This window comes from Zerene cesonia, chromosome 20 (assembly GCF_012273895.1).
Source record: "Zerene cesonia ecotype Mississippi chromosome 20, Zerene_cesonia_1.1, whole genome shotgun sequence".
NCBI lineage: Eukaryota > Metazoa > Arthropoda > Insecta > Lepidoptera > Pieridae > Zerene > Zerene cesonia.
In genome coordinates this window covers 3,467,022-3,494,322 of record NC_052121.1, presented here as the reverse complement: position 1 = coordinate 3,494,322, position 27,301 = coordinate 3,467,022, and the positions used below count along the sequence as shown (strand labels likewise).

The 27,301-nt window shown below is 33.4% G+C and overlaps 3 protein-coding genes across 4 annotated transcripts in view; 2 read left to right on the top strand and 1 right to left on the bottom strand.

Moving 5' to 3' along the window:
• Positions 1-649: 649 nt before the first annotated feature.
• On the top strand, positions 650-7,589 carry LOC119835135 (uncharacterized protein YdcI-like). Its single transcript, XM_038359792.1, has 16 exons — positions 650-828; positions 902-1,225; positions 1,311-1,569; positions 1,677-1,895; positions 3,090-3,483; positions 3,560-3,713; positions 3,791-4,017; positions 4,128-4,376; positions 4,451-4,685; positions 4,827-4,948; positions 5,199-5,346; positions 5,729-5,812; positions 6,214-6,356; positions 6,643-6,855; positions 7,015-7,271; positions 7,343-7,589. Exons 1-16 carry the CDS (start codon positions 736-738, stop codon positions 7,528-7,530), a joined length of 3,309 nt encoding a protein of 1,102 aa, XP_038215720.1. The 5' UTR covers positions 650-735; the 3' UTR covers positions 7,531-7,589.
• A 366-nt stretch (positions 7,590-7,955) lies between these two features.
• Positions 7,956-18,710, bottom strand: LOC119835012 (cilia- and flagella-associated protein 65-like). Its single transcript, XM_038359591.1, has 26 exons — positions 18,600-18,710; positions 18,233-18,452; positions 17,749-17,903; positions 17,278-17,397; positions 16,615-16,897; positions 16,278-16,359; positions 15,841-16,015; positions 15,456-15,562; positions 15,242-15,374; positions 14,754-14,917; positions 14,318-14,485; positions 14,166-14,232; positions 13,596-13,766; positions 12,777-12,965; positions 12,614-12,690; positions 11,731-12,001; positions 11,099-11,338; positions 10,632-10,805; positions 10,323-10,466; positions 10,118-10,233; positions 9,896-10,015; positions 9,438-9,570; positions 8,927-9,064; positions 8,663-8,781; positions 8,289-8,411; positions 7,956-8,186 (listed from the first exon to the last, which is right to left on the bottom strand). Exons 1-26 carry the CDS (start codon positions 18,708-18,710, stop codon positions 8,087-8,089), a joined length of 3,900 nt encoding a protein of 1,299 aa, XP_038215519.1. The 3' UTR covers positions 7,956-8,086.
• A 534-nt stretch (positions 18,711-19,244) lies between these two features.
• LOC119834916 (probable serine/threonine-protein kinase DDB_G0268876) overlaps positions 19,245-27,301 on the top strand; it is an 11,233-nt gene continuing 3,176 nt past the window's right edge. Inside the window, exons 1-10 of one of the 2 annotated variants that reach the window (XM_038359450.1) lie at positions 19,245-19,627; positions 19,713-19,963; positions 20,177-20,591; positions 20,751-20,952; positions 21,902-22,097; positions 22,391-22,516; positions 22,773-22,849; positions 24,650-24,877; positions 25,654-25,776; positions 26,184-27,295. In XM_038359450.1, the coding sequence (XP_038215378.1) occupies positions 19,541-19,627; positions 19,713-19,963; positions 20,177-20,591; positions 20,751-20,952; positions 21,902-22,097; positions 22,391-22,516; positions 22,773-22,849; positions 24,650-24,877; positions 25,654-25,776; positions 26,184-27,205 (2,727 nt within the window). In that variant the 5' untranslated portion in view covers positions 19,245-19,540 and the 3' untranslated portion in view covers positions 27,206-27,295. Of the gene's footprint in view, positions 19,628-19,712; positions 19,964-20,176; positions 20,592-20,750; positions 20,953-21,901; positions 22,098-22,390; positions 22,517-22,772; positions 22,850-24,649; positions 24,878-25,653; positions 25,777-26,183; positions 27,299-27,301 lie in introns of both variants that reach the window. The other variant, XM_038359452.1, reaches the window with a different exon arrangement.

Here is a 27,301-nt window from a genome sequence, read left to right as displayed (position 1 = left end):
ATATTTGGGTAAATATAATAATTATTAAAACATTCGGTGTTGACCTCATTTGCATTACTGTCTTTACGATAAAATTCTGTATATTCGTTGCATTTTTGGTAAATTATTATACTTTGTGCCAAAAACGAAATCAAAAATCATACTTGAAGATAGACATAAAGTCCAGGATTACAAACTTAAGTAAAATTCTTGTAATATATGATGGTGTTCGAATTACTCAAAAAGTGAAGTCCCGTGTCACCTAGTGGGGTATGGGGCAGATGATGTACATCCGCTTCACTGATCGATTTTCTTTAGGGACAAGTAGGTGATCAGCCTTCTGTGTCCTGCCAGACCGAGACATTTTTTTTTTGTGCGTCCCCACCGGGAATCGAACCCAGGACCCCTCGGTTCTACGCTCACAGGTTAACCACTGTACCAAGGAGGCGGTCAAATTACTCAAGTGATATATAAATGGCTTGATTCGAATTAATCTGAAAACCATCGACGTTTCTGCAACTACCTTTTACCAAAATATTTTGAGATAAACATTTTGAGATATACTCCGTGGGTACGTAGTATCTTACTTACTGTGTGTAAAAACAACTATTAACTACTTAATACTTAATAGTTGATCTATGGTCATTAATATAATCTGTGATGTTAGTCACTGGACAACTGTCCACAGTCAGACAGTTGACAGTGATCTTAAAGTTCAAAATAAAAATATTTTAATTTTACATTGCATGCAAATGAATGATGATGGATAGTAATAAAAGTGATGAAAACAAAGTTATTCATAGACTGGCGAAACATTTTTATAATGGTTCATATAAGTTTCATTTAAATGTGAGATTGTTGTTTTCAATGAACTCAATCATAACCTAAATTATGTCTGTTTACATTTTATTTTTTTTTAAAGGCAAACGAAGTTCAAACCTTAAGTTGGTGTATGCAAGAGCAGCTTTTAAATTTGACTATAAACAGTAACCTCTTAAAGAAGTATCCAATGAGTAATGAATTTGTAAGACTTTATTTGAAAGCAATTTTGAACTATTTAGAACCTCATCATGAAATTCATGAAGGCATCTATGAATACATGTGTTCAATAATGATCCACAAACAAAATGTTAAAGACTTTTGTTATCGTCACTATGTTATTGACAATAATTTTAAAAGTATAATTACAATGAAAGAAACAAAGAATATGGTGATCAATGGCACAACAGGCATGAGAACTTGGGAGGTAGTTAATTCTAAGGAAAATTAAAATCATTGATATATTTGAGTTGTAATGACTAGTATGTATATTTTGTTGAAACTCTTTTCAGGCTGCATTAATATTGGCAGATTGGATTATCAGTCATAAAGATCTATTTAATAATAAAAAAGTTCTTGAACTGGGGTCTGGTGTAGGTTTTACAGGCATATGTGTTGCAAAATTGTGTGAAATATCAAGTGTTAGCTTAACAGATTGTCATGACGATGTTATAAATACAATACATGATAATGTTGTAATAAATTTCTTAGACGCAAAGAAAACTTATACAAGTAACTCGACTATATATGAGTATGAAAATAAAAAAATAGGTGCGATGGGATTTTTTTTTTAACATTCACTAATAAATTATTGAAATATTGTAATAAGTTTGATAAAGTTAACGCTGAAGTGTATTTGAATAAGAACTCTGTTATAGGTGTAAAGAAGTTAGACTGGAATTTTGTGGAAAATATTAATACTATTGAAAGTCCCGACATTATAATAGGAGCTGATATTGTCTATGATCCATCAATATTGCAACCACTTTCTAATGTTCTCAAAATATTCTTTGAGAAAAATAAACATTTGGAAGTATACATTGCATGCATTGTACGTAATGAAGACACACTCAACACATTTTTTGAAATTTTAGGTAAGATAAGAGGACTAAAATAATTTTCAATTGTCATTATTTTCAATAAAAATATGTATTTAATAAAAGTCCCTTGAATGTTATATTTTTACTGTATCTTTATTTTTTACAGAATCACAAAATATGTCCATAGAAAGATTAACAGTAACAGGCAATGTTCATATTGAATGGGATTCAAGTGTTAATAGATGTTTTGTAAAAATAAACTACAGGGTATAAATTCAGATCTTTCCTTTTTTTTCCCTTTTTAACATTGAACCATGTTTTACAAACTACAAAAAATGCTGAAAAAGATCGAAATTATCTTCATGTTGATAAACACCCATACTATTCAACATATTATCTACTTCGCTCCATGGAGTAACAAAATTCAATACACGAAAGCGAAATTCAGTATTAGAAAGCAAAGCGGTGCACAGACTTCTCGCAACTTCCATCTAACGGATGTTTGGGAAAAGTGAATTGTCATCAAACTGCGATATATTCGCATTATAGTTTATCGAAAAATAATAGTTTACAAGCAATGTTATAGTTCAAAAATTTCCGACTCGAGTTCCATTATAATCTAACGAGTTTTACAGTCTTACGGCAACATAAATATAAATACTGAACGTTCAAAACAATATTGGGAGGAAAATGTCATGTTCTACATTAATATATCAATCTGAATAAAAAAAATATATATTTCTTTATATTTATTTTCTTGTAAGTGGAAACTAAAAAATCTAATTAATTCAATTAATATACATTAAGACGTACCAATGAATAAATTCTACTATCCCACTAATATTATAAATGCGAAAGTTTGTGAGGATGGATGTATGTGTACGTGTATGTTTGTTACTCTTTCACGAAAAATCTTTATAATAAAACAGATTGCAATGAAATTTGGTACGATTCCGATATTCCTACGGGTTACTGACTTATGCGGGTGAATTTATATAAAATTAAGCACGATTCTTTCCATAGCGTGGTAACCCTCATGATTAATATTGACAGTGGCAGAATGTAAACAGAAAGAGAAAATAAAAAAAAAAAACACTGTACGTCAAATAGCAGCTGGTAAACTATAGTAACATTGCACTTGTACCAGTTTAATATTTATAAATAATTTGATTACTATCAAATAAATTATTTTTTATATTCAGCAGCTTAGACTGCAAACTATTATCTATCATTTATATTTTTTGTTACATTATCTAAATATGGACGTAACAAAACCCATCACTCGTAAAAGAAAAGCTGATATAAAAGGGGAAATTAGTGTGCCTTTGACTAAAAAGACAAAATCTTCAGTATGCGATCTAAAAGAGAAAACCAAGAAAATCACAAAAAAGGAAAGTAAAACTTTAAAACCTAGGGCAACAAAGAAGGATGAAAACTCAGATGATAAAAGTTCTGTTGGTACAAACCAAGGTTTAACCGATAACGAATCGAACAATTTGTGGAACGAGGATGATATGCTTTCATATGTAGAAAAGGTTCCACAGCTACTAGCCCGAAAATTTATTACTTTGTTAAATGAAGGGTGCACTTTGCCTTTTATTGCTAGGTATCGAAAGGAGGCGGTAGATCACTTACTGCCCGACCGGTAAATAATTTATAAGTTGATATTAATAGACCAATAAAAATTCACAATAATTAAACAATAACTGTTGTATTTCTAGGCTCCAAGAAATTTATGAAAGTTATCAGAACATCATTCAATTTAAGAAGAAAGTTAAGTCTGTGTTAGAAAATTTGAAAAAGTCAAAAAAGCTCACACCAGAGATTGAGAAAAGTATACTGAATGCGAGAAATTTGTCCGAGCTTGATTTAGTGGTAAGCTGTGAAATATTTTTGCCATTGGTTTATAAAGTATAAATTAATTAACTCTCACTACATCATTTAAATTGCAGTATGCCCCTCTTAAATCACATTCCTTATCACTAGCTGAAAGAGCTAGAAATCTGGGTTTAGAATCATATGCAATTAGAGCTCTGAATGGTGAATATGTTGATATAAACTCCCTCTGTGATGGTAGTGAGGAACTGTCCAATGCAGAAAAAGTAGACACACACATAACTCATATAGTTGCTGATGTTATTTATAAAGATACAAGAGTTTTGGAACAAATGAGGAGTTTGTAAGTAGTTACAATAAAATTTATAAAAAATTTTTGAACTATTGAAATATTAAAGAGTGTTCATTGTTCTATGCTTGCAATAGTTTTTACCAAATTAATAAAATTTTCAGAAAAGAAGAAACAAGATTTACTTTACAAAGCAGTAGAAGAAGTTCCACCAAAGAACCAAAGCATGATAAGGAAAATAAGAAAATTGACTCAAAATCAGATCCAGAAACATACAAATTGTATTTTGAGTGGAAATGTCCCACCCATTTTGTAAAGAGTTACCAAACATTAGCGATTAATAGAGGGGAAGACGAAAAAATTCTATCAGTCAAAGTTATTGTGCCAGATTGGTTTTATAACAGACTTGAGAAGTAATTTACTTTATTAATTAAGGATAATAATAATCACAATTCAAAAGCATCTACTTATTACTTGATTATTTCAGATTCTGCTATTCACTTTGGAAAAGCAATCATTGGGTGCATAAGGGATTACAAGATGCTTACATTCGACTTATAAAGCCCTGGTTATCTCGACAAGTTAGATCAGACCTCACTGCAGCAGCAGAGAAGGAAGCAATCAAAACATTTACAGCAAACTTGGAAAAATACTTACTAACTGAACCCATCAAAAATAGAAGGATAGCAGGACTTGATCCTGGTTTTAAAGCAGGGTGTAAAGTATGTTTTATTTATCATTAGCAATAAAAATAAAGTGATGATTGTAGTCTGGGTAAATGTAGTCATTAATAAAAACATTTATCTGTTTAATCATAATAATTATTATATATAAAATTTAATATAAAGCTCATTTCATTTCAGGTTGGTATAATTGATGTTAATGGAGCAAAATTAGATGTTTTCACAATATATCCGAATTTGCGCAATACTAATATCAATGACACAGCAGCAAAACAATTAAAGGAATTGTTAGTAAAACACAGGTATGTTATATGAATGGTTATATAAAATGGTGAAAACAGAAGATAAACATTATATATTATAGTTAAATTTACTACTTTCTTTGTTGCTCAGTGTTTAGATCATTCATTAAGTGAGATAATTTTGGTCATATTTTTTTTTAAGATACAGCTTGATTCGACTTTGCTTCCTCATCATGCTAGAAAGCATGCAAGACTATAGAATTTATTATTTTATTATTCCGTTCTCATTTTGAAATTCAATTATTTGTAGAGTAGAACTTATCGGTTTGGGCAATGGTACAGCCTGTCGAGAAACAGAGACTTGGTTGAAAAGTCATCACATAGCTGATGATATTCCAATAATCATTGTACCTGAACAAGGTGCCTCTATTTACTCTATTAGCAAGGAAGCACAGAAGGTAAGATTTACAATAGTCATCACTGTAGCCATGTCTCTTAGCCAATGAGAAATCTAGAAAATTAAAACATTTAATAGATGACACTAACAAAAGTAATGGCATTACAATTCTTTGCCTACCATTGCAAGCTAAATCCAATTGAACTGGTGCGGGCCCAAATAAAATATTATATTGGTATGTACTTGAGTTGAAGTGTTAATTAACGCTAGGGGTATGAATGTCTGCGATCACGTGATTCGCGAAAAAAATACCACGTGGAAAATGGATGTTGTCGTAGAAAATGCAGGACAAAATTTTATCACATTGTTACATATACATATAACCAGTCTCTTGTCTCATACTTAAGCTCTACATAGTTCTCAGTTATATAATTTGGTTTCAGGAGCACCCAAACATGGATCCCAATTTAATATCGGCTCTATCAATTGCCAGAAGAGTATTAGATCCTCTGGGAGAATTAATTAAGGTAATTCATATTTTATTCAATGAAATAAGAACTCTTTATTTATAAGACATTTATTTTTTACTAGCTGCACCCGGCAAACGCTATTCTGCCTTACTCTTATCATTTAGGGGTATGAAAAATAGATGTTGGCCGATTCTCATAGATACCGGATAAGCACAAAAAATTTCATCAAAATCGGTCAAGCCGTTTCGGAGGAGTATGGCAACGAAAACTGTGACACGAGAATTTTATATATTAGATATTCCCACCATAAAGTTTACGAATTGAACTTGATAATTTTAGGTCATAAATATATCTTTATTTATTTTTATCTAGCATTGATTTTTGTTAATACATAAATTAAAACGAAAAAAGCTTCCTTAATATTCAGTCTTATTGTACTGGCACTGATTTTCTTATAGGTTGAACCTAAGAATTTAGGAGTCGGATTATATCAACACGACATTCCAGCAAAAATGCTCGAATCTGCACTGGATAATGCCGTAGAAAAAGTTGTCAGCTTAGTAGGAGTCGATGTCAACACAGCATCTCAAGCTATGCTTAGGTAATATAACACACAAACACCCCTCAACTACACAAAGAACAAAGTGAAATTTAGCAAAGGCTTTGAAAAAAAAAAGTTTATAAAATGTCTGTCATACAATTGGCACCAAATTAGTCACCAGATTACCTCGGGTAGTTCATATTTTTACTGAACTGTGAGTCAATGCGAAAGGCATTTTTCGCCGTGTAATTCAAGACTTAAATTTAAAATTGGTCTTGACTTAATTTAACTCGAAACTGTTGCACCAAACACATGAACGTCACTTACTATAATCGTAAACTTACAGGCGAATATCTGGCCTTAATGATGGAAGAGCGAAAAAAATAATATCGTATCGCGAGGACAACGGTGCCTTTAACACGCGGGCTGAAATACTCAAAGTGTCGGGTATTGGAAAAATAACGTATCAACAATGCATTGGATTTTTGAAAGTGATAGGCGGTTCCGAACCCTTGGACAGCACTATAATACATCCAGAGAGTTATGGAGTAGCTAAATTGTGAGTTGCTAGATTATTCCTTGTTGCTTCTTCTGTTAAGTGCATTTAAATAACTTTCCTACTTTTCCAAAAATCCTAGTATTCCCCTTTTGGATTCTTTTATCCTTGGATTTTTGTATTGGTCTTTATTCTTTAGCATTCACATATTTACAATTTTAGATTCGCAAAGAAAATTGGTGTCGATATAAAACATATGACTCGGCCGGATTTCCCTCAGATAGTAGAACGAAAAACGGAAAGTATTGACAGAATAGCGATCAGCAAAGATTTGGATACTGATGTTAGCACATTGGAGTTAATCATTACTGCATTCAAACAGAAGTCATACGAGGACAATGTGATAACATTTTGTAGGCCGGTGTATTCTTTATCTGTGCAAACAAGTGAGCAGTTGGTGGCGGGAACTTCATTGACAGGTAGGATGCCATATAATATATGTATTTTTTTATATATTGTAAAGAAGGAACTTTAATCATATTATTTTTAGGTGTTGTACGAAATGTGGTGCCTTTTGGATGTTTCGTTGATTGCGGGGTTGGAGACAACGGGCTTATACATAGAAGTAATTTAGGAGGCAATCAAACACCCAAACTCGGGGACCGTGTAGCTGTTACTGTGATAAACACACCTAAACCTAAGAAACTTCAGCTAAGATTGGATAAGATACTAGACTAAACGACTGACAATGCTGTGATGATAACTTTGTCTATGCTCGAATAGACATAATCTTAATGTACTTTGTTGTTTTATTAAGTTTTGTATGCCCCTTTTTTTGGAACCTGTTCCTAGGTCACATATTTTTGTTTTACCGTCACAAAACTTAAATCTTTAACATGTAGTGGTAACACTTGTTAATTATATCCGTGATAGCGTATAACTGACCTTCGATCATTAGAAAAAAAACTGGATGTAAAATAATATATAAAAAACATACTGAAAATTGTCTGCTCTTAAATGAGTTTTTCAAAAGTCAAGTATAAAAAAAAAATGTATAAATCGTTAAATGAACTAAAAGTAGGTAACGGCCTTAACCAACTGAGAAATACACACCAAAATAAATGCAACCTTATTCGGGTGAGTTAAAGTCGGTTTCATATATCATTATATATTTAGCAGGCAGATAATCTGAACAGAACATCCAGAGGCTTTGAATCTGGCCATAAAGTACAAATGACAGTGAACAATTTTAAAATTAAAACAATATTTTATATATTAATTTAAATAATAAGGTTTATTCCGCTTCAAGTATAGAAACATCACGCCTTGAGTTAAGATTGTAAACATGAAAGACCGCCTTGTTAACGATAGCGTCACATATTCCCGAAGTTACACTGTAATCAAATTATTAGTTACGAGTGCAAACGGACAACAAACAAGCTTCATTAGAAACATTAATATCTTAGATATTAATATATTGTTAACGCAACACTTACCGTCTACTAAGTTTGGGCTTTGAATCAGTTTCCATCACCTTTAACAGTTGTCCATACATGGGTAAATCTTCTTTGGAATAATATTGTAAATGGTACTTAAACATTTTGCTGTGCATAGCGTCCCTGGAAATGATTAAGCAAGATTTATATATATGTAGGTATGTAACCATTTTGGTTCCAATAAAAATATTTTTATTTGTTTTTGAGTCAATCAAAACTTTGCAATTGCACTATTAAAATAAGGTTCAATGGTGACGAGATTGCAATATGCACCTAAGTTTTGAGCGCAATTATGAGGTTATTCGTTTTATGAGGACAATGTTAAAAAGTCATTAATTTCCTTGAGTGTTTTAGTAAAAAAATGAGTGACTTACCATAATATTCCATCAATGATACGTATTATATCAGCAACTGTCATATTATTTCCACTAGTGCCAGCGCCAGAAGAGCCGTAGTCATTAAAATCCGATGACATTAAATCATACGGTGGTGCCTATAAATATAGGTATATACCTATTAATAAATGCAAAACTAGGCTAAAAAATGATCATTTTTAATTGCTATTATTCCCTTTATTTCTTTGATAGAAATTTTGTATGCGAAAAATCCATTGGAATATTTTACAATTTTATATCTACCTGTTCCCATGTTTGTTTCATCAGCATTCTCGGGACGCCGTCACGTTGTCCTTTCGATGACACGGATACGGTCATAGAAAGATACGACGGTTGAGGTTTCTTGAGATCCAATACGTATGGAGGGAAATCATTGATGCCCTTCAAATGACGATAATACGTAATTAAAAAAACAAAAACTTGAAAACATCTTCGACCTGCGTCATATCACGAATAAGAGTGAAATTATTACGAACTTTCTAAACGAAGTCAAACAAAAACAATGCCTTCCGAGCATTATGAAATTATGTATGTCTGATTTAAACATTCTATTTTAAAATTCAGAATAAAAGAGGAGTATGTATAATTCTACAATTAAACGAACCTACCCGAAGTGAAGTTCTATTGAAATCATACGACATGCTTGAAGCAAGATGTCCTAATTAACTAAGCCTAATGCGGGGATATGATATTACATAGTTAATTAGAACATGTGAACAATGGATCAAGGCAGGAGTCAAAAATATAGTCTTACGGGATGGAACATCCCTTCCTCCGTTATAATGAATTCCTGGTTGCATTTTTCTGTTTTATTCCTTCTCAAAAGTTCGTTGCGCTGATAACGTCTTCGCTCCGTTAAATCCAAAATCTCGCAAGCAATTGTAGTGCTTAAAAAAGTATACATTGAGTTACATTATTGTATGACAGTTTTAGTGTTGCTTAGGTTTGGATCAAAATGTACAATTTAATTATATTATAATATATACCTAGCTGACCCGGCAAACACTATTCTGCCCTATTTTTATGAGTTAAGGGTTTGAAAAATAGATACTGGTCGATTCTCAGACCTACCCGATATGCTCACAAAATTGGTCTAGCGTTTTGAAGGAGTATGGGAACGAACATTGAGACATAAGAATTTTTTTATATTAGAAGTTTTGTGTTTTGTTTTTTGTTTATTTTTTTTTATTTAATGAGAGCTATGTTGCTTACGTAAATGTCGCAGGCTCTTGAAGAGTGTAAACCGTCATAGTAATCCATTCCGATGATTTTGGTTGCAGCACCCCCCACCACGGGGTCATAACTATGTTAACTATATTTGCTATTCTTTCTCTGATAAATATCGATTTAACAGTTAATATAATTATTATCAGTTAACATAATATGTCATTCTCCAAGAAAAAAATCTATTGTTTTTAAACTAAAAATACTCACGGCATCCAAATAAATCGTAGAACATGGTCCGTGTCATTGTTTATAGCTATGATGTCTCTTGAGAGTGAATGAGTGGGCATTATTGGCAAAGTTATGTGATCCTTCGACAAATATACCTTTAAAACGTTATTATTAGCATACTGTTAAATTAGTTACACAAGATATATTAAATGAGATCAAATAAAAGATATTAATATGTACGTACAATATTTTGAGTGTACGTAGACCGTATAATTTGTTCGACATAACTCGGTATATCTAATCGTGTTTCAATACAGTTTGGTAGGCCGCCGTGTCCCCTCACCAAGATCTTAACAATATCGTACCCAAAGGAGCAGAAGAATACCACCTCAAAAAACATAGGAAATTAATGATATTTCGAATTGTTTGTCTATCATCTTTTTTAAATCCATTTTTTTATGTAAACTTTTACAAGTGTTTATAGATATTTTTTTTTGACATAAGTTTTAGTATACATAGTATAATGTTATCTGTGCTATTAGTAAGAAATCACCTCATAATCGATCATTTCAGTAGGCAAGAAAGCGAAAGGTACAGCCAATTTGTCCAAAGGAGGCACTTCGGCGAAATATTGCAAACAACGTATGACTGTGTCTGGAGTGATCGTGTTTCCTCGAAGTAAGCGCCATGTGGTGAAAACATCCGTTGGGTTGTAAAGCCATACAATCTGGAATATTGATTGCCTCCAAATAAATTCAAACCATCCGTGATCAAATAAAGACGTAAAAAATATAATGGTGAAGGGTGAAGCTATCCCACTTCCTTTTTCATTTATTTTTATTTGAGTGTACCTGTTGATTTAGTTTCTATTGTAATTTATTTTATTAGTATTGTCTTTAGTTCTGTGAAATTAGTATTTTGCGTCGTATTATCATTAAATTAAACAGTAAAATAACTGTACAGATGCTATTAAATTGATTACTAAGCTTCTCTATACGACGAAAGTGGAACTGAACTTACTCGAATAACAGGATCTAGGTTATTAATAGGTACTCTCCCGCAATCCAATATGGTCAAGTACTCATTATTTTCGACGTTCCGTCGCAGTGGCGTGAGAACACCTTTGGATTTAGAGTGCGTCAAAATATTGATGAATATGTTTATTGTGCGATTATTCGGCATTGTTAATACGTAACATAACATATTCTTCCCTTCAAGGCAGTATTGTAGGTTTATATGCAATATTCCTGGATTTGTGGGCTAAAAACGAGAGGTTGCTTCATTATAATTTTCAATAAAAAAATTACTAAAGCTTAATTAGGTCAATTTCACATCGCTAAACTATGACGAAATAGATTGACGCATTTGAAAACATATCGTGCGTAATTTGCTATTTCCAACATGAATTTTATTACGGGTGTTGTGAATTGCTAAATGTTGTGAATTGCCTTGCCTTGCATCTTTACCTTCATTATTTTTTCCCAAATAATACATAAAACTAATTCCCAAATAATTCATTATTTCATTCATTACCCAAATAATTCATTATTTTTTCCAGGATAATAGATAAAACAATCAAAGGAGGCCTGTGTCCCAGCAGTGGGAACGTGTATGGGCTGATGATGATGATGATGATGAGACAAAATCCATACCGAAACTATTCCATTACTCGGGGAGAGTTCCACCAAAGCCCTATGTACGCACGTATGCTTCATCACATACGTAGATATACCCTGTTGTACTTCGACCATTTCACAATCACATATCTTTTCCCTCCTCAAGCTCCAAGGCACGGGTACTTGGTACACGCAGCCCATGATAAAAACTAACTCAACGCGCTCAGAACGCAAGCATAAATCTGGTGCGTACAGATTTACGTTTATTGGTTTATTGGGTCTACAGTCTTCTAACGCTTTGTTGAGTCTGCAACATTTTGATGACAATATACCTAATACGGTTATTCCCGTAAATTCGAAATTAGGTGTATATTATCTGTGGGCGTGGTTAATAATTGAGAAATAATTTTAAATTTTAATACTTTAATTAAATCTAATATATAAAATTCTCGTGTCACAGTTTTCGTTGCCATACTCCTCCGAAACGGCTTGACCGATTTTGATGAAATTTTTTGTGCTTATCCGGTATCTATGAGAATCGGCCAACATCTATTTTTCATAGCCCTAAATGATAAGAGTAAGGCAGAACAGCGTTTGCCGGGTGCAGCTAGTCTATATATATAAAATTCTCGTGTCACAGTTTTCGTTGCCATACTCCTCCGAAACGGCTTGACCGATTTTAATGAAATTTTTTGTGCTTATCCGGTATCTATGAGAATCGGCCAACATCTATTTTTCATACCCCCAAATGATAAGAGTAAGGCAGAACAGCGTTTGCCGGGTGCAGCTAGTACTATATAATATATAATATAGAAATAGTTCACACGAGTGAAAAACGCTGATCATATAAATTCATAATAAAGATAAATGATGAATAATTTTGCCTCAATCATTTATTGAATCAAACTAAGCAACTTACTCTTTTACATTGGTTATATTCCAAACGCAATGATTACTCAAAATCACTGGACATTTCACAGATATCGCGCGTTTAATCTGCAACGGAATATTAACAAATTGCATGAAGCCGGCCTAAATCAGATATAATTCTTAAATTTGATACAGACATTGTAAAATCTAACCTTTATGGTTGGATAGGTACCGTCGTACCAAACAATGCAAATTGTTTTCTTTATAGGCTGTATCTCCTCAACTTCATCGAACTCAGTTCTGAACAGGACGGTGTATTTTATATCTATTTGTCTGGAGCCCGCGCCGTGCGCTGTTACTTTTAATTTTATTTCGCAGTGGTTAGATGGTTTTAAGCTATTCTAAAATTCAAAAAATAAGCTTTACTTCTATAATCTTTCAATTGTCATAAGAGGGCCGATAGAGATATTAATAGGCAATCATGATCATGAAGTCACAGTCTATTTTCCTTTATTATTTATTGAAAGAAAAAATTGCGTGTTTATTTTAATGTCAACAGTCTATTTCCAAATTGGTCAAAGGTACTTCCCTTGGGAATAAGATCTTGCACCGTGGTAAAAAGTAGTCAACGACGTGAAAGTATTGACAAAATAACAAAACGATACCAAACAAACAACCACAATTTCATATTTCTAATATTAAGTAAGGATGATACATTTATAAAACATTTTAGTTTAAGACTAATGATTCGTTCGGGTAATTTGAATTTATTCGTTAATTGATATTCAATTATAAATATAACGTACTAGCTGCGCCCCGCGGTTTAACCCGCCTATGTCTGTATCCCGTAGGAATATCGGGTTACAAAGTTGCCTATATGTTTTTCCAGTTTTCCACCTGTCTACGTACCAAATTTCATTGCAACCGGTTTAGTAGTTTTTGCGTGAAAGAGCAACAAACACACACACATCCTTACAAACTTTCGCATTTATAATATTAGTGGGAAGGATATAGTAGGGGTAAGATTTTACCACATTAGAATCTATTTCCAATTTATCCTCCCGATGATCATCGCCCATACCGTCGATTACATGATAAAGTTTTGAAGTGAAGTAACATGAACCATAATTATACAGTGTTATAGAAAATAAAACACTTTCTTCAACAACAGCATCATGGATATTAAGGGTTTTGGGCAAGACCTAAAACATGCATAATAAATAGGTTTAAAGAAATAAACCGGATGTGATTGGGACTGCCGCTAGTGTGATGAAGAGACTGTAGATTTATTATAAGTCACCATGATACAGATATTTATGAACATTTTCTAAGCGCCAAATGTGATGATATGTATATTTCGCCAGAATATGTCAAAATGTCGTTCAGTCGATCGGTTTGATAGACGGCCGTGTGGAAACTATCTAGTGAAATTTCGTAAATCTTTGAATGCAGTTTCCTTTCTTCTCAAAAATAATGGGAATGGTTTTCTTTGAGCAATTATTCTAATATTCTATATATACAGTATTCGGAGTACATTCCCTTCAAGTGGTGGTACAAAATCCCTCTGTATAATAATATGGGAGCTATCGAACTCCACTTACCCTCAAATCCGGTAGTTCAGAAAAGCCAGTTATATGTATAAAAAGCTCAGTGGGTTCGCCAACAGGCCTATAATAGAATACAATACAATATTATATTATATTACGTAACGTAATTTGTATATGGCATTTCATACATTTGCATGATATCTCACCTGTCATCAATGAGACAGATGCAGGAGCACGTGACCGTCGTTTCGTAGACTTTATTCGGTTCTTTAGGAAAGAACCACCAATGGAGACGGAGGATTTCCTTTGGGGACATGACTATACAACCGTTATTGTCAGCTCCCAACCACGGCACGGTGTTTAGAACGCGCATACTATCATTCAAAAATATATAACATAACGATGAAAGTAAAGTATTAAAGAGAAGTGTTAATTAAAAAATAACTAGAAAGCCAAATGGAAATGATGCTTAAAATAGTTAGCTCAGTTAGTGTGTTTTCCAAATATGATGATTATTTAATTATGAGGTTTAATAATTACATATATTCTGCCACGAAACTGTTTCCGTTTAATTTTGAGTCAAGAGTCAAATTCCAACGCTATAAATCATATTTTATGAATTATCTTAGCATATCGTCTTACTGTATACTCATTCTGGTAAGATTATGAAGGTATGCGGTACAATAGTTGGTGCATCCAGTGATGGTGGGCGGGAACTCGTACATAGCGTGCGCTTGCGGGTTGTAGCCGTGTGACATCACTTCTACTTTACTGGTTTCCGCATTACCGAATAGACATATGCGAGCCTGGTGACATCGATTTTGTGTATATATATGTAAGTAGTGTAAGGAAAGTATTTGATAATCTTCTTAGATATATATTGAACCATATGGGGTTGACACTAGCAATAGACCGACTCCGAATATTATCCTAGGAGATTTTAAAGTATACTTGACGTCCATAGACCAGAACTAAAATTCTATTTCTTAAATTCGTGAGGTAAAGACATTGGCCAAATGCTTACAATGTTAAACTCTAATAACTCAAATCTATATTTTATAATTAACTTTCATTGAACTATAAATGTTACATAGTAGTCTTTATTTTGTAGGTATTGTATTTTTCTTTACCTTTTGAACTTTATTTATAATCAGATCCCAAGTTTCACAGTACTCTCCATACACCTTCGGTTCTAAAGCAACAGATACTATTTGCCAACCTCTTCCTTGGACTATACCACACATGGGCATCAAAACATAATTTCTAAAGATAATGAGATATTTCTTACGTTTCAAGATTACGCCACATTATACTTATATAGTAGACTGATGAAAACAATCTTACGTATTCGACGGTGCCTCAAATTTAAAATGCATCGGAATGTCATGTTTATTTGATAACATGAAATTGGCAAATGTAGTTCTTGCTGGCACTGTTGGTGGCATCACCACCTGTGAATACATTTTATTGATAAAATTATAATACAAGTATGCAATCTTATAAAGTTGTGACCTCTTCATATTTTATTTACGTTGATCTTATTAATTAAATTTCATCGTATCATCCCTATTGTTTCCTGCTGAGGGTCAGGGGCCTCCCAGCATACAATAAACACCTAGGTAGTAAAATCACGAAAAAAAAAAAATTCGCGGTCTACCATAATAGCAATAAAATGAACTGTTTCGCGTTAATAGACAACTAAATAATGGATGAATTACGAAATTCAAACCTCAACGGGACAATCCCACTCTGTTGTCCACTCTGTACACGGTGACCATGTATTTCCGATACACGGTATCCTAAACCACGTGTGTTTAATTTTAACTTCATTATTACTATCGTAGACTTTCTGTTGGCAATCTCCACAAAGCAAGAAACCATACACTTCATTGTCAAAATCTGGCCTGTAATATAACTTGAAAGTACAGTTCTGATTTTATATAAAGTCTGCTATAGTTCATTTTTAGTTATAAATATAGCATTAAAATAATTTAAATATGTTGGCATATGAAATCGAAAGAGTAGAAGAAGTAGTGATTGCCGCCGATAGGCGATAGGTCAGGCGCTGCCACGCTACGGTGAATGACATAAGTTTGAATCCCACCTGGTAATCCATTCCTTCTATTATTTCTCATAAAGTTTGCTAGTTATAAGAAGTAGATTTACCTAAATCTAATAGTAAACAATCTTGACTCATTGGGAGGTATTATCGCCTCGATAGGGTCTATTATAAATACGTTATCAGGATCTGTAACATAGTTTATACAGTACACATTTGTGTTTTTTCTTTTTACATACTTCATTAAAAATATATAGGATATATATATATACTTGGTAAAAGAGGTGAAGAAAATATGAAACTACCATGAACTTATGGAGTCGTTATTTTTCTTTTGTTTGGGTTAAACCATTTTGGCTAACCTGTTGGCCAAAAAATAACCATACGCTTCAAATCGAGAACCTCCGGCGTTCTTGACAATATAGTTTAAAAATAAACATTTACCTAATAGCCAAAGAATATACACATCCTCTTCTCTATGGTTTGTGACACACAAAGTCTGCGATATATTTAGGGTGATGTCTGAAACACTGCCCGTACCAAAGTCCAGGTATCTCTCAAACGCAGATGCTGGTGGAATATAGTTCAAACGGTTTAAACTATTCTCCATGAGGTGCACCGATCTTCGTTTGCGCTTCCAATTTTTCTCAAACACGTGATCATGTATATTGTATAGAGGGTTTCCCGAGAGTACGACAGCAGCAATAATATTTAGAAAGAGGGGCTCCTTAAAGATTAAGTTTGTTAATTCAGAATTTCAATTAACATAATTTTCCATTAATACTAATTAACTAAGTCTACATGAACTCATAATTAGTATTGTTATTATTCACGTATCAATCTTTGTTTTGTACCGTACTTGTTTGAGGCATTTATGATATAGATCTACGTTTAAAGCACGAGAGAATCGAGAAACTCAAACCTCGAGCCGTAGCCGTTACGATGTCACCGTTACGAGTCACAATTTTAAACATAAAGGACGCTTTAAGGACGATAAAAGCGGTACCTATACCTACGTACACAGTGACTAGTGTATTTTAGGCTGGTTTTATCGTTGTCCTTAAACAATAACAAGTTTACTTTAAATATTTGTTTTTATAAACATACCTGATGCAAAACTAGACAGACTAGTTCAGTTGTATATATGCCAAGTGCCGAACCGGAGAAAATTACATTTGCAGTTATTGTCTCGAATGCCCGTATGACTCCGCAATTACCAGTAGATATCTTATCATTAAAAACATATTATAAAAAACTTAAATGACGTGTATCTTAGACTAGTGAACAAGGTTCATGTAAAAAACCTACGTTTTAGTGACAAAACCGTGTGATATAAATTGGTTTTTTACTTCTAAAAGTCTGGGTTCTATAAATTAGTACAAAAACATAACGTTGCTTAACAATGTTTTGACTTAAAATACAAGTACATTTACAATTATTAAGATGTCCCTTGGTAATAAGCGAAACACGCAACACTAGTTCTGAATTCATTTGTAACGCGCTGTAAAAAGAAGTCACATACGCGCTTTGTAGACATACATAAGTATGTACGGAAAGTTTCTAAAAATAATTATTTACTTGGAAGAAACCTTGACCACTTATCGGCAATAACCACTGGTAAGGCACATCAATTGCTGACTTGTTAATAATATTAATTGTCTCGGTCCTCTGTTCAGTTACATTTTTGCATATTCTGAAGACAAGCTTTCGTCTACTTAGCTTAACTTCTGGCCCTGTATATAGGTTATCGTTATTATTAAAATTACATGGCCCTGGCATTTATTGTTTCAGAATCCTTGTACATTACATATTATATTACTTTAATGAAATTTAACAGAGAAGAGCCGGCAAACTCTGTAGTTGTGATATTAGTAGTCAAAATGGTAATAATTACAATTAACAATGTGAAATGATAATTTCCAAAAACCTGTTATACACATATACGAAAACTGTTCAATTATGACAATATAACATACAATTATTAAATTTGTTTTGAAGTCTGTTAAAAATATATTGTATGGTATCCATATGAGGCATTGTTCTGTTATTTTTATTTACTTACCATAACATTTACCAGTAACTATCAATCTGTACATATTTCCCATAATGTCATCAATTAAATAGTACTCAGTAAAGGATTGGCCCGGAATATTTGGCTTAAAAATAATTGTTACTTGGGCGCATTCCAAAGGATCTATGGCAGTAGAAGTTATAACAACTTTGAAAACTTTGTCTATACTATTTAAAATGTAAGTGTGCGATATCCGGTATATTAACGGTTTCTGAAATACGATAAAATATTTAATTTATATATTTGTCGTATACTCGGTAAATTATGAAACAAATGTGGTGTCGACCTTCCCTTACAAAGAATCGTACGTATCTATCCCCTATCTATTCCATAAATACCTCTACAGTAATTTTCTTACCCCACTTGTGTTTTGGATAGTAATGAATTTTTCCGCTATTGTATCGATAGGTAAACATCCGAAATCGACAATACGCGTGTCAGATATACTATCGAGAGAAACGTTTTGCATATTCATATTTTTTATTTATTAAATTAGATTAAGACGATTTATTGACATTTTCTAGTCAAATAGACAAAAAAATACTTTGACACAAGAACAAACCAGTATTCTTATTCATTGTAATTTATGATAGTTATTCACTTTTTAAATGCTTTCCATCGAAAACTTTGCTTTTTAACCAACGCGGACATATCCAAAACCTCTATTCGACTGCATTTTTGTTGTATAGTAATTCCATAAAAGAGTGGAGACTCTTTTATATTCAACTGCCTGCCCTCCAGCGTTCACCAGTGGACAAATTATGGGTTATTAAGCTTTAAAAAGTAGATGGATTGGTGAAAGTCAGTGTAGCTTCCACTTCTCCTTTATTTTTACACGATATATTGTGAACCTGAACATGCTTGATGTAATTATAAGTATATATATATAATAAATTAGGGTCTTGGAATATACTTATGTTTCGTTGAATGTGTAATGTGTCTGTATGATATTTTTATCTGTATGAACTGTCATTATCGGGTTGGAGTTTGACAGTTAAACTTTGCAATTTGCATTTTGTGAAGGCTTGCGATGTGATTACTTGTTCGTTTTTATTATAGTGAAATTTTTAATTACGCTCGTAACAAAATGTGATTACAGATATTAAATATTTGTGTGACTATGGTTTTAATAAAGTAAAAAAGTGCCGTTATTCTGTTACTTTCAATAATAGATGCTTTAATTCTAAATAATATTGGTATTCCAACGCTCTCGCTACTCAATTTTTACATCCTGCGTGAAATGTTACCTTATAAAGAGATTCTTTAGAAAAACAAGAAATGCACAATATATAATTCAACATGGATTCAGGAACTGATTGGTTGTGTGAAATTTTACAAAATGTTCAATTGGAACAATTTTATTTACCAATCCGAGATCAATTGCAGGTAAGTAAACAAAAACAAAGTTTTTGTATTTAATTAGTGGTAGAAAGTATGTCTAAATATCATGTTTTTTAAATATTTATTTTAGATAACTAGACTAGCACATTTTGACTATGTCCACACAGAGGATCTTGAGAGAATTGGAATTAGTAAACCAGGAATTCGAAGGTTGCTAGATGCAGTAAGAAAGAAGAAATTGCAACTGTGGAATCGTAAATTTTGGAATAAACTGTTTGGCTCTTCTAGTTCAGTTCCAAGAGAAAAGACCGAGTTGACACTAAGACCTCAAATGCAAACTGAAAGCAGAACTACATGCATCATACTAGAAAAAGACATTGTGTGCGTATATTATGTATTAATTATGACACCTGAAACATATTACATATGTTGATGAGATAATTACATATTGTATGAATGCATTGCATAAAGTTCAAGCAATGTAAAATAATATTATTTCTTCAACAAAAAATTTATGCACACAACAATAAAATTATACAATAGATAACACTTGTGACTAGTAAATATTGCATTAAAAAAATGTATTTTTTATAGGTTACAAAATGAATTGGGCAAGGGATCATTCGGTGTTGTACGAAAAGGTGAATGGAAAATGTCAGAGCACAACAAAGCTCTTCCTGTAGCTGTCAAAGTATTAAAAGCTGATGCATTTTCTCAACCGGGGATATATGATGACTTCCGAAGGGAAGTGGAGGCAATGCATAGCTTGAAACATCCCAATTTAATAAAACTCCATGGAGTTGTATTCCATCCCCTAATGATGGTGTGTGAGCTTGCCACTATGGGTGCTTTATTAGACTACATCAGGGCTCAGAATGGAAAGGTTTCATTAAACTACATATCAAAGTGGTCCGGCCAAGTTGCGGCTGGTATGGCTTATTTAGAAAAAAGCAGATTTCTTCACAGAGACCTTGCTTGTAGAAATATTTTATTGTCAAGCTTGGAACTGGTAAGGAACAAGTTGTTGTTACTCTATATATTGCTTTCTTAATACAATACCAGAGTAAATTTTAAATTGTCCATACTTGATCTCTGAACTTAATTCACACTCATTATTATATATTATATATATTACTATTCACATATTACAATATATATTACATTATAGGTGAAAATTGGTGACTTTGGTTTGATGCGAGCTCTGCCAGACGCAGATGACTGTTATGTAATGAGTGAGAGACGTCGAGTGCCGTTCCCCTGGTGTGCTCCAGAATCACTCCGGTCAAGGCAGTTCTCACATGCATCAGATGTGTGGATGTTCGCTGTTGCTCTGTGGGAGATGTATACATTTGGAGATGAGCCCTGGATAGGTAATTATAACAAATTGATAATATGAATTATAATGTAAATACATTTTTATAATTTCATAATATACTTACAATTCTATTAACATATTACTAGTTTTGTCCTATGTGAGCTATTTGATTACTGTTTGATTAAATAATTATTTATAGAATGAAAACAATGTTCAATCAATTGACAAGTAAAAGTGTAATACTTTTTAATATAAACTACATAATTCCTACTAGCAGTCCGCCCTGGCTTCGCCCGTGGTACATATCCTACTTCCTACTAATATTATAAATGCAGAAGTTTGTGAGGATGTGTGTGTGTTTGTTGCTCTTTCACGCAAAAACTACTGAACCGATTGCAATGAAATTTTTTACGTAGACAGCTGGACAACTGGAATAACATATAGGCAACTTTTTATCCCGATATTCCTACGGGACACGGACATACGCGGGTGAAACCGCGCAGCTAGTGTAGCAATAATAGGGCTCTCTAATACTGAAAGAATTTTTCAAATTGAACCAGCAGTTCCTGAGATTAGTGCGTTCAAACAAACAAACAAACTCTTCAGCTTTATAATATTAGTATAGTTTACCTATTACATTATATTACAATATGTAGATAGGTTAGTATGAACTATATGTAAAAAAAAAATATTATTTCATCCATATACACAAACTGTCCAATTTGTGTGTTATAATATATTGTGTACTAGAGAAAGGTCCCGGCACCGCCCCGATATCAAGATTCGTGTATTATTATACTAAGGGAGCATTTAATCGGGATAAGTGTCCTATCAACCAAGTCAGCCCATACACTATTATATACCAAATTTTATTAAAATCCGTTCAGTAGTTTCATCGTGATTGACGGACGAATATACAATCAAAAAATCTTTCATATTTATAATATTAGTGTGAAGTGTGTGATTAATGTGATTAGTGTGATGATGATTTTTAACATACTCAGGTTTAAACGGTTCGGAGATCCTTCGTCTCATAATGCGTGAAGGCCAACGGTTATCAGCACCTACAGCCTGTCCACCGGATGTGTACATGTTGATGATGCAGTGTTGGGACTTGAATCCGAAAGAGCGGCCCACGTTTGCCGGTATCTTGCAGTACATGGAGGCTAACAAATTCGAAACAGCCATTGCTGATCTGAGGTAAGCATTAATGTAGTTGAGACAGTTTTTGTTTTAGGCAGTAGTACAATAATATTTAAATATATCATATGTATTTTTTTATATTTTTTTTTTGTCGTTCGTCGTTAAATCGTGTATTTGATAGAATTAAACCTTACAAACGCGATGTATATTATGTAATAATTACACAGTTTTAAATCTCTTTTTTTTTCTTATTATCTAAAAACGGAAACACGAAAAAAAATATCGACCATATTGATTTAGTATCGATATCGCATATTGCGATGTAATTTGAATGTTTTCCATGGAATCAGTTACAGAAAGCAAGGTCAGATGACAATAGAGGCGGGCGACTCTATTATCCTGATTGATAAACGGCCCGAGTTGCATTGGTGGAAGGGACAAAACCAGCGTACGTTGGAAGTCGGACTATTTCCCAGGTTTGAATGTCTTTTATTAGAATAGAAAAATACCTACTACTAAATACTAATGTTACAGTCTAGTCCAACTAATGTTATAATCTTCATAGACTTACGGCATTTCATATAAATTAGACATTGTTTCGTGGGATTGTGTCAAATTGTATATTTTGAAACTAGAGCTATGTTAAACTTTTCTTTTTTTTAAACTAATTTTGAAATGAAAAAAAAAAAAAAATTTGTGTGAATACAGATTATATTAGAATTTATTTTACAGCACCATTGTAACTGTGGCGAAGAACAAAAATGTTGCTATAACGAAAAAAGCTCAAACTCTATCACCAAGCAGAAGGTGTAAGTACCTTTATTTATATAATTGATTAATTGACTTGTGACGCATAATATTAATGTATTACATCGGATTCCTTATACATACGGGTGTGTACATTAAGTATTGGCTCGATATTAAAAGTTATAAATGATTATTTCACGTCGATGGGTTGAAAACACAAACATTATTGAGTAACAAACCCAAAAAAAAAAAAATACATAATTGATAATCTTCATCGTTTTTGGGACAATGGTTGCAAATGAATTCATCACAATGTTTTTGGAAATAAGAACTAATAATAAATTTTCGAATGAGGCAGGTCTTACTGATATAAATACACTTTAGCTGTTAGTTTATGTCCGTATCGGTTAAATTAATCTTCTACGGTAAACTACATTTTTTTAAATATACATATATGTATTAAGGAAAAATTTTAATTTTACATAATTTTATTTTTATTAATTTTATTAAATTAAAAAAAGCTACTAGGTAACGTAAAATACCAAGATTATCAATGTTTGCATAAAGATCTCTGATCTCAACTAATGCAATCAAATCGTATGCATATAACTTAGTTAATATGAAACGCACGAGGCTGTTATGTAAGCTTCATTATCGTATATGGCGGCTCGCTGGAGTGTCATATGCGTCATGTTTTCACTATCGCAAAAGTGAATTTAATACCTCATTTAAAAATGTAAGATTTTTAACGGATTTAAAACGTGATTTTTTTATTTGGTCGAGCTTGGTCTTACAGAGACAGATGTTGCAAGTCTCGATATAATGAATAATCGCGTTTAAAATTCTTTCAAAAAGCAGAAGTGCTTTATGATTTTTTTGCACTGGATAAATGTATAAATTGAAAACTAATTAATACTTGTGTAGCCTAATGTTTGATGCAAAATAGCCTCCTGCTTTATACTAATGAAAATCTATATCCATTTTATCACCAAAAAAAATACAGATTTTATCAAATCTACTTTGTAGTTTTACCGTAACACAAACTTTTTAACGTTTTTAACATTTTAGAACACAGAAGATCTGAAGTGTCAAACAATGCACTACCCATATTCTTCAGAAATATAGTAACAAACTACACTTTTACGATAACACGTGGTATAAATACATACATTATCATTTAAATTCACAATCGATGACTAAGTGGAAATAACGTTTGTAAATCAAAATAAATTATTCATTGTTTGTTTTACGTTACACCCACAACTTGGTGTACTTCAAAGGAAACAAACGGTACCGATAATAATCTTTAAATAAATAGAAACTCAACGATATTCAAAAGAAAAATATACTGTTCTATTTCTCCTTGTTACATTAATTATGAATTGGGTGTGGATTAGCCTTGCCGCATATCATACAAGGCCAAGAGGATACGTGCAACTTGTAGCAATGCCTCGTGAACTTGAAGCTATTGTATAAGTATTGCTTTAATAAAATTGTATATAGAAAATTGATTCAATCCACGTAGATTTTTATAGGTCACTTTCAGGAATTGATTTAAAAAATCGGTCCAGTGCGAGTCGGATTCGAGACATTAAAGGGCAATTGCTAAAAAAAATTAATAAATAAATAAAAATGGATCACCCATCTAATTTATGTCCATACCAACCGTTGCTAAACCTCGAATTTTATATTTGTAGTTATAGCGCCAACAGAAATATATAACTCAAGAGAATTTCAACTGCCTTACTATGACGGTTTATGAGATATAACCTGGTGATAAGCCGGCGCACGCGTCAGCTCCATCCGCCTTTTGCGATGAAAAAAAAAAAAATTAATGACATAAACAATTTCATATCTTCTAGACTCCAGTCAAACGTCACCGTCGAAATTGCCAATCGCATCAGACGATTCGGATGTAATTCTGCGCAAGCGTCGCACGATAGAGTCCACTCAGCCAGCGACCACGCGGGCCGGCAACGGCGCCAGCAAGCACTTCAACTACAACAAGCTAATAAACGACAGAACGCTGCAGCACAACGAACGGATCGCGAGAGCGGCTAGGGACAACCAATCGAGGAGTTTGAATCAGGGTAAGTGTATAACAAAAAAAAAACTACATTTACCGCCCATCGAATTGTTTGAACTAGACCTAATTTAAATGAGACTATACGATTTCAAATAAAAAAGGATCATGACTCACACAACTTATAATCCGGATAAATTAAAATAAAATATCTACCTCTCCCTTAAAAGTCGGCAATACCTTCACAAGGGCTCTTGTAAAGGCTCATGGGCAGTGATGATCGCTCGCTACTGGGTGCACCACTAGTCCGTTTACCCACTTTTTCTTATAAAAACAAATTAAATCGAGTAACAATTTAACAATTTAATCGAGATTAAGTAGAGAATCCAGTCGAGTTCTGAGGTAACAAAGCCAAAAACAAAAGCAGTTGAATTCATTCTTTTTAGATTCAGTTGATACGATTCAGAAATTAGGCCTCTATAAATTAACTCCGAGGTACGAGCTAGATGAGTATCATATCATTTCTGAGGTAATTCAGTGCAACGACGCACGATAGAGTCCACTCAGCTATGTCCGTGCGGGCCGGCAACAGCTCTAGCATCTCAACTACAAAAAGCTGATCAATGATGGAACACTCCTGTATATTTCATATGTCGTGATATCCAGCTAGAGATAGACTAAAAAATATTTAAAGCAATTTAAACATTTTCATTTTTTACTGTTTCTTGATCCAATTTTGATATTTAAAAAGAATACATAAAAACAACGATTTTTACAAAATCAAACTAATATAACACGTGTAAAAATTCAAACAGTATCTCAACGAAAACTTTTTAATTGTAGTCAAAGAAGATCTATTGATCGACCTGGATCTTCCTCCAGCGACGAGTCGCACGACGCCCGCCAAGCCGACGGCCAGTCAAAACGTGTCTATTCTTGATGAACCTATCGATGTACCTGAAGTTGGTGAGTTATTTTTTATTCTCATACTTTTATGTTGTTCGTGGCTACCTAGATCACAATTACATAAAAAAATTAATGGAACTTTCATTGCTACATATCATTTATATATATTAACAAGCTTACCCGGCAAACTTTGTTCTGCCTTATTCTTGTCATTTTTAGGGGTATGAAAAATAGATCTTGCCGATTCTCAGACATGCACATAAAATTTCATAAAAATCGGTTCACCCGTTTCGGAGGAGTATGGTAATTAACATTGTGACATGTGGATTTTATATATAAAGAGATAATTATTCAAGTTTAATCAGGCTTGTGTAAAATATAGAATGTATTGGTCATTTTTTTTTTGGTTTCCAAGTTCGCCATATTATGCTTGTATGATATTTAAGCGAAAATAATCTGATATTCAGGTCCTGAAGCCGACTGGGGTCAACAGAGCATAGAAAGCCTTCCTACATATTCGTCTAATGCCTCCAACCAGCAGAATCAAACAAATCTCTATGGCGCTAAATCGCTGGACAGTCTCAACGTTCTATCGACCCCTAGTAACAATCAAATCAACACAAGAAACGATCCCTTCGATACATCGCACTTTTGGCCCATAAGTAGGCCAAATGAAACCCATAGCACAAGACCTAACTATGATATTAACGTAGCAAATACTCCACATGAAACAAACGAATCTCACACTCACCCCTATTCAAGCGACAATTTCACAAACACACAAACATACGAGAATTCAGTTAGCTCTAGTTTAAACACACTATCGTATGGCACTCTCACAAACACATACTCGAATAACGATGCTCTCTCAGAATTAAGTGTAACCAATTCACTAGCACAAATGTCTCTAGATGATAGGATATCTGAATCGCTGAATCTCAGATCGAAAAACACTAATTACGACACGATTTACGCAAATAGTGCGATCAATAAAAACGGGCCCTCAACGTCTGGCACCAATGCAGTCGAGTTCAGAGACGATTTTCCCGTGTACAACAATTTCGACATAAACCCCGAACAACAACAGTTCATATTGGAGACGAAAGACTACTACACGAAATATTCCACACCGAAAGTGACGAGTAACTACGAGAAGAACATTTACGTGCCAAAGGACGAGGGGGAGAAGCTGCGCAATTTCAGCGAGCAATTGGAGAATTCCAAAAATTACACCGCACTGAAATATCAGAATGTGGACATTGGGCAATATGGGTACACTGGGTACGGTTATAATGGCGCTTCTACATCGCGGAATGCGGCTTACGATGAAGTTAATGACACGGAGAGTAATATATACAGTGAGATTAATGAACCGAGCCAGTATTACGCGCAGGCGACGTACTCGAACGCGTGCTTGTATGACGAAGTGTACGAGCCGACGCCGCGCCCGCATCGGCCCGCGCCACCTTGCCCTTCTAAACCTAAATGACATTTTTCTTTTTTCATTTATGTCAAGTTTACTTAGGATACAAGACGGACGTCGTCATTGACGATTCACAAGCAATAAATTAATTTAGCCCTGGTC

Excerpts from the sequence above, each read along its gene's own strand:
- LOC119835135 (XM_038359792.1), top strand. The coding sequence starts at position 736 with ATGATGATGGATAGTAATAAAAGTGATGAAAACAAAGTTATTCATAGA. Across the intron at positions 1,226-1,310 it reads CAGGCATGAGAACTTGGGAG|GCTGCATTAATATTGGCAGA; the intron begins GTAGTTAATTCT and ends AACTCTTTTCAG. Across the intron at positions 3,714-3,790 it reads TGTCCGAGCTTGATTTAGTG|TATGCCCCTCTTAAATCACA; the intron begins GTAAGCTGTGAA and ends TTTAAATTGCAG.
- LOC119835012 (XM_038359591.1), bottom strand. The coding sequence starts at position 18,710 with ATGCAAAACGTTTCTCTCGATAGTATATCTGACACGCGTATTGTCGAT. Across the intron at positions 15,563-15,840 it reads AGTGGGATTGTCCCGTTGAG|GTGGTGATGCCACCAACAGT; the intron begins GTTTGAATTTCG and ends ATGTATTCACAG. Across the intron at positions 10,234-10,322 it reads CTACGTACACTCAAAATATT|GTATATTTGTCGAAGGATCA; the intron begins GTACGTACATAT and ends AACGTTTTAAAG.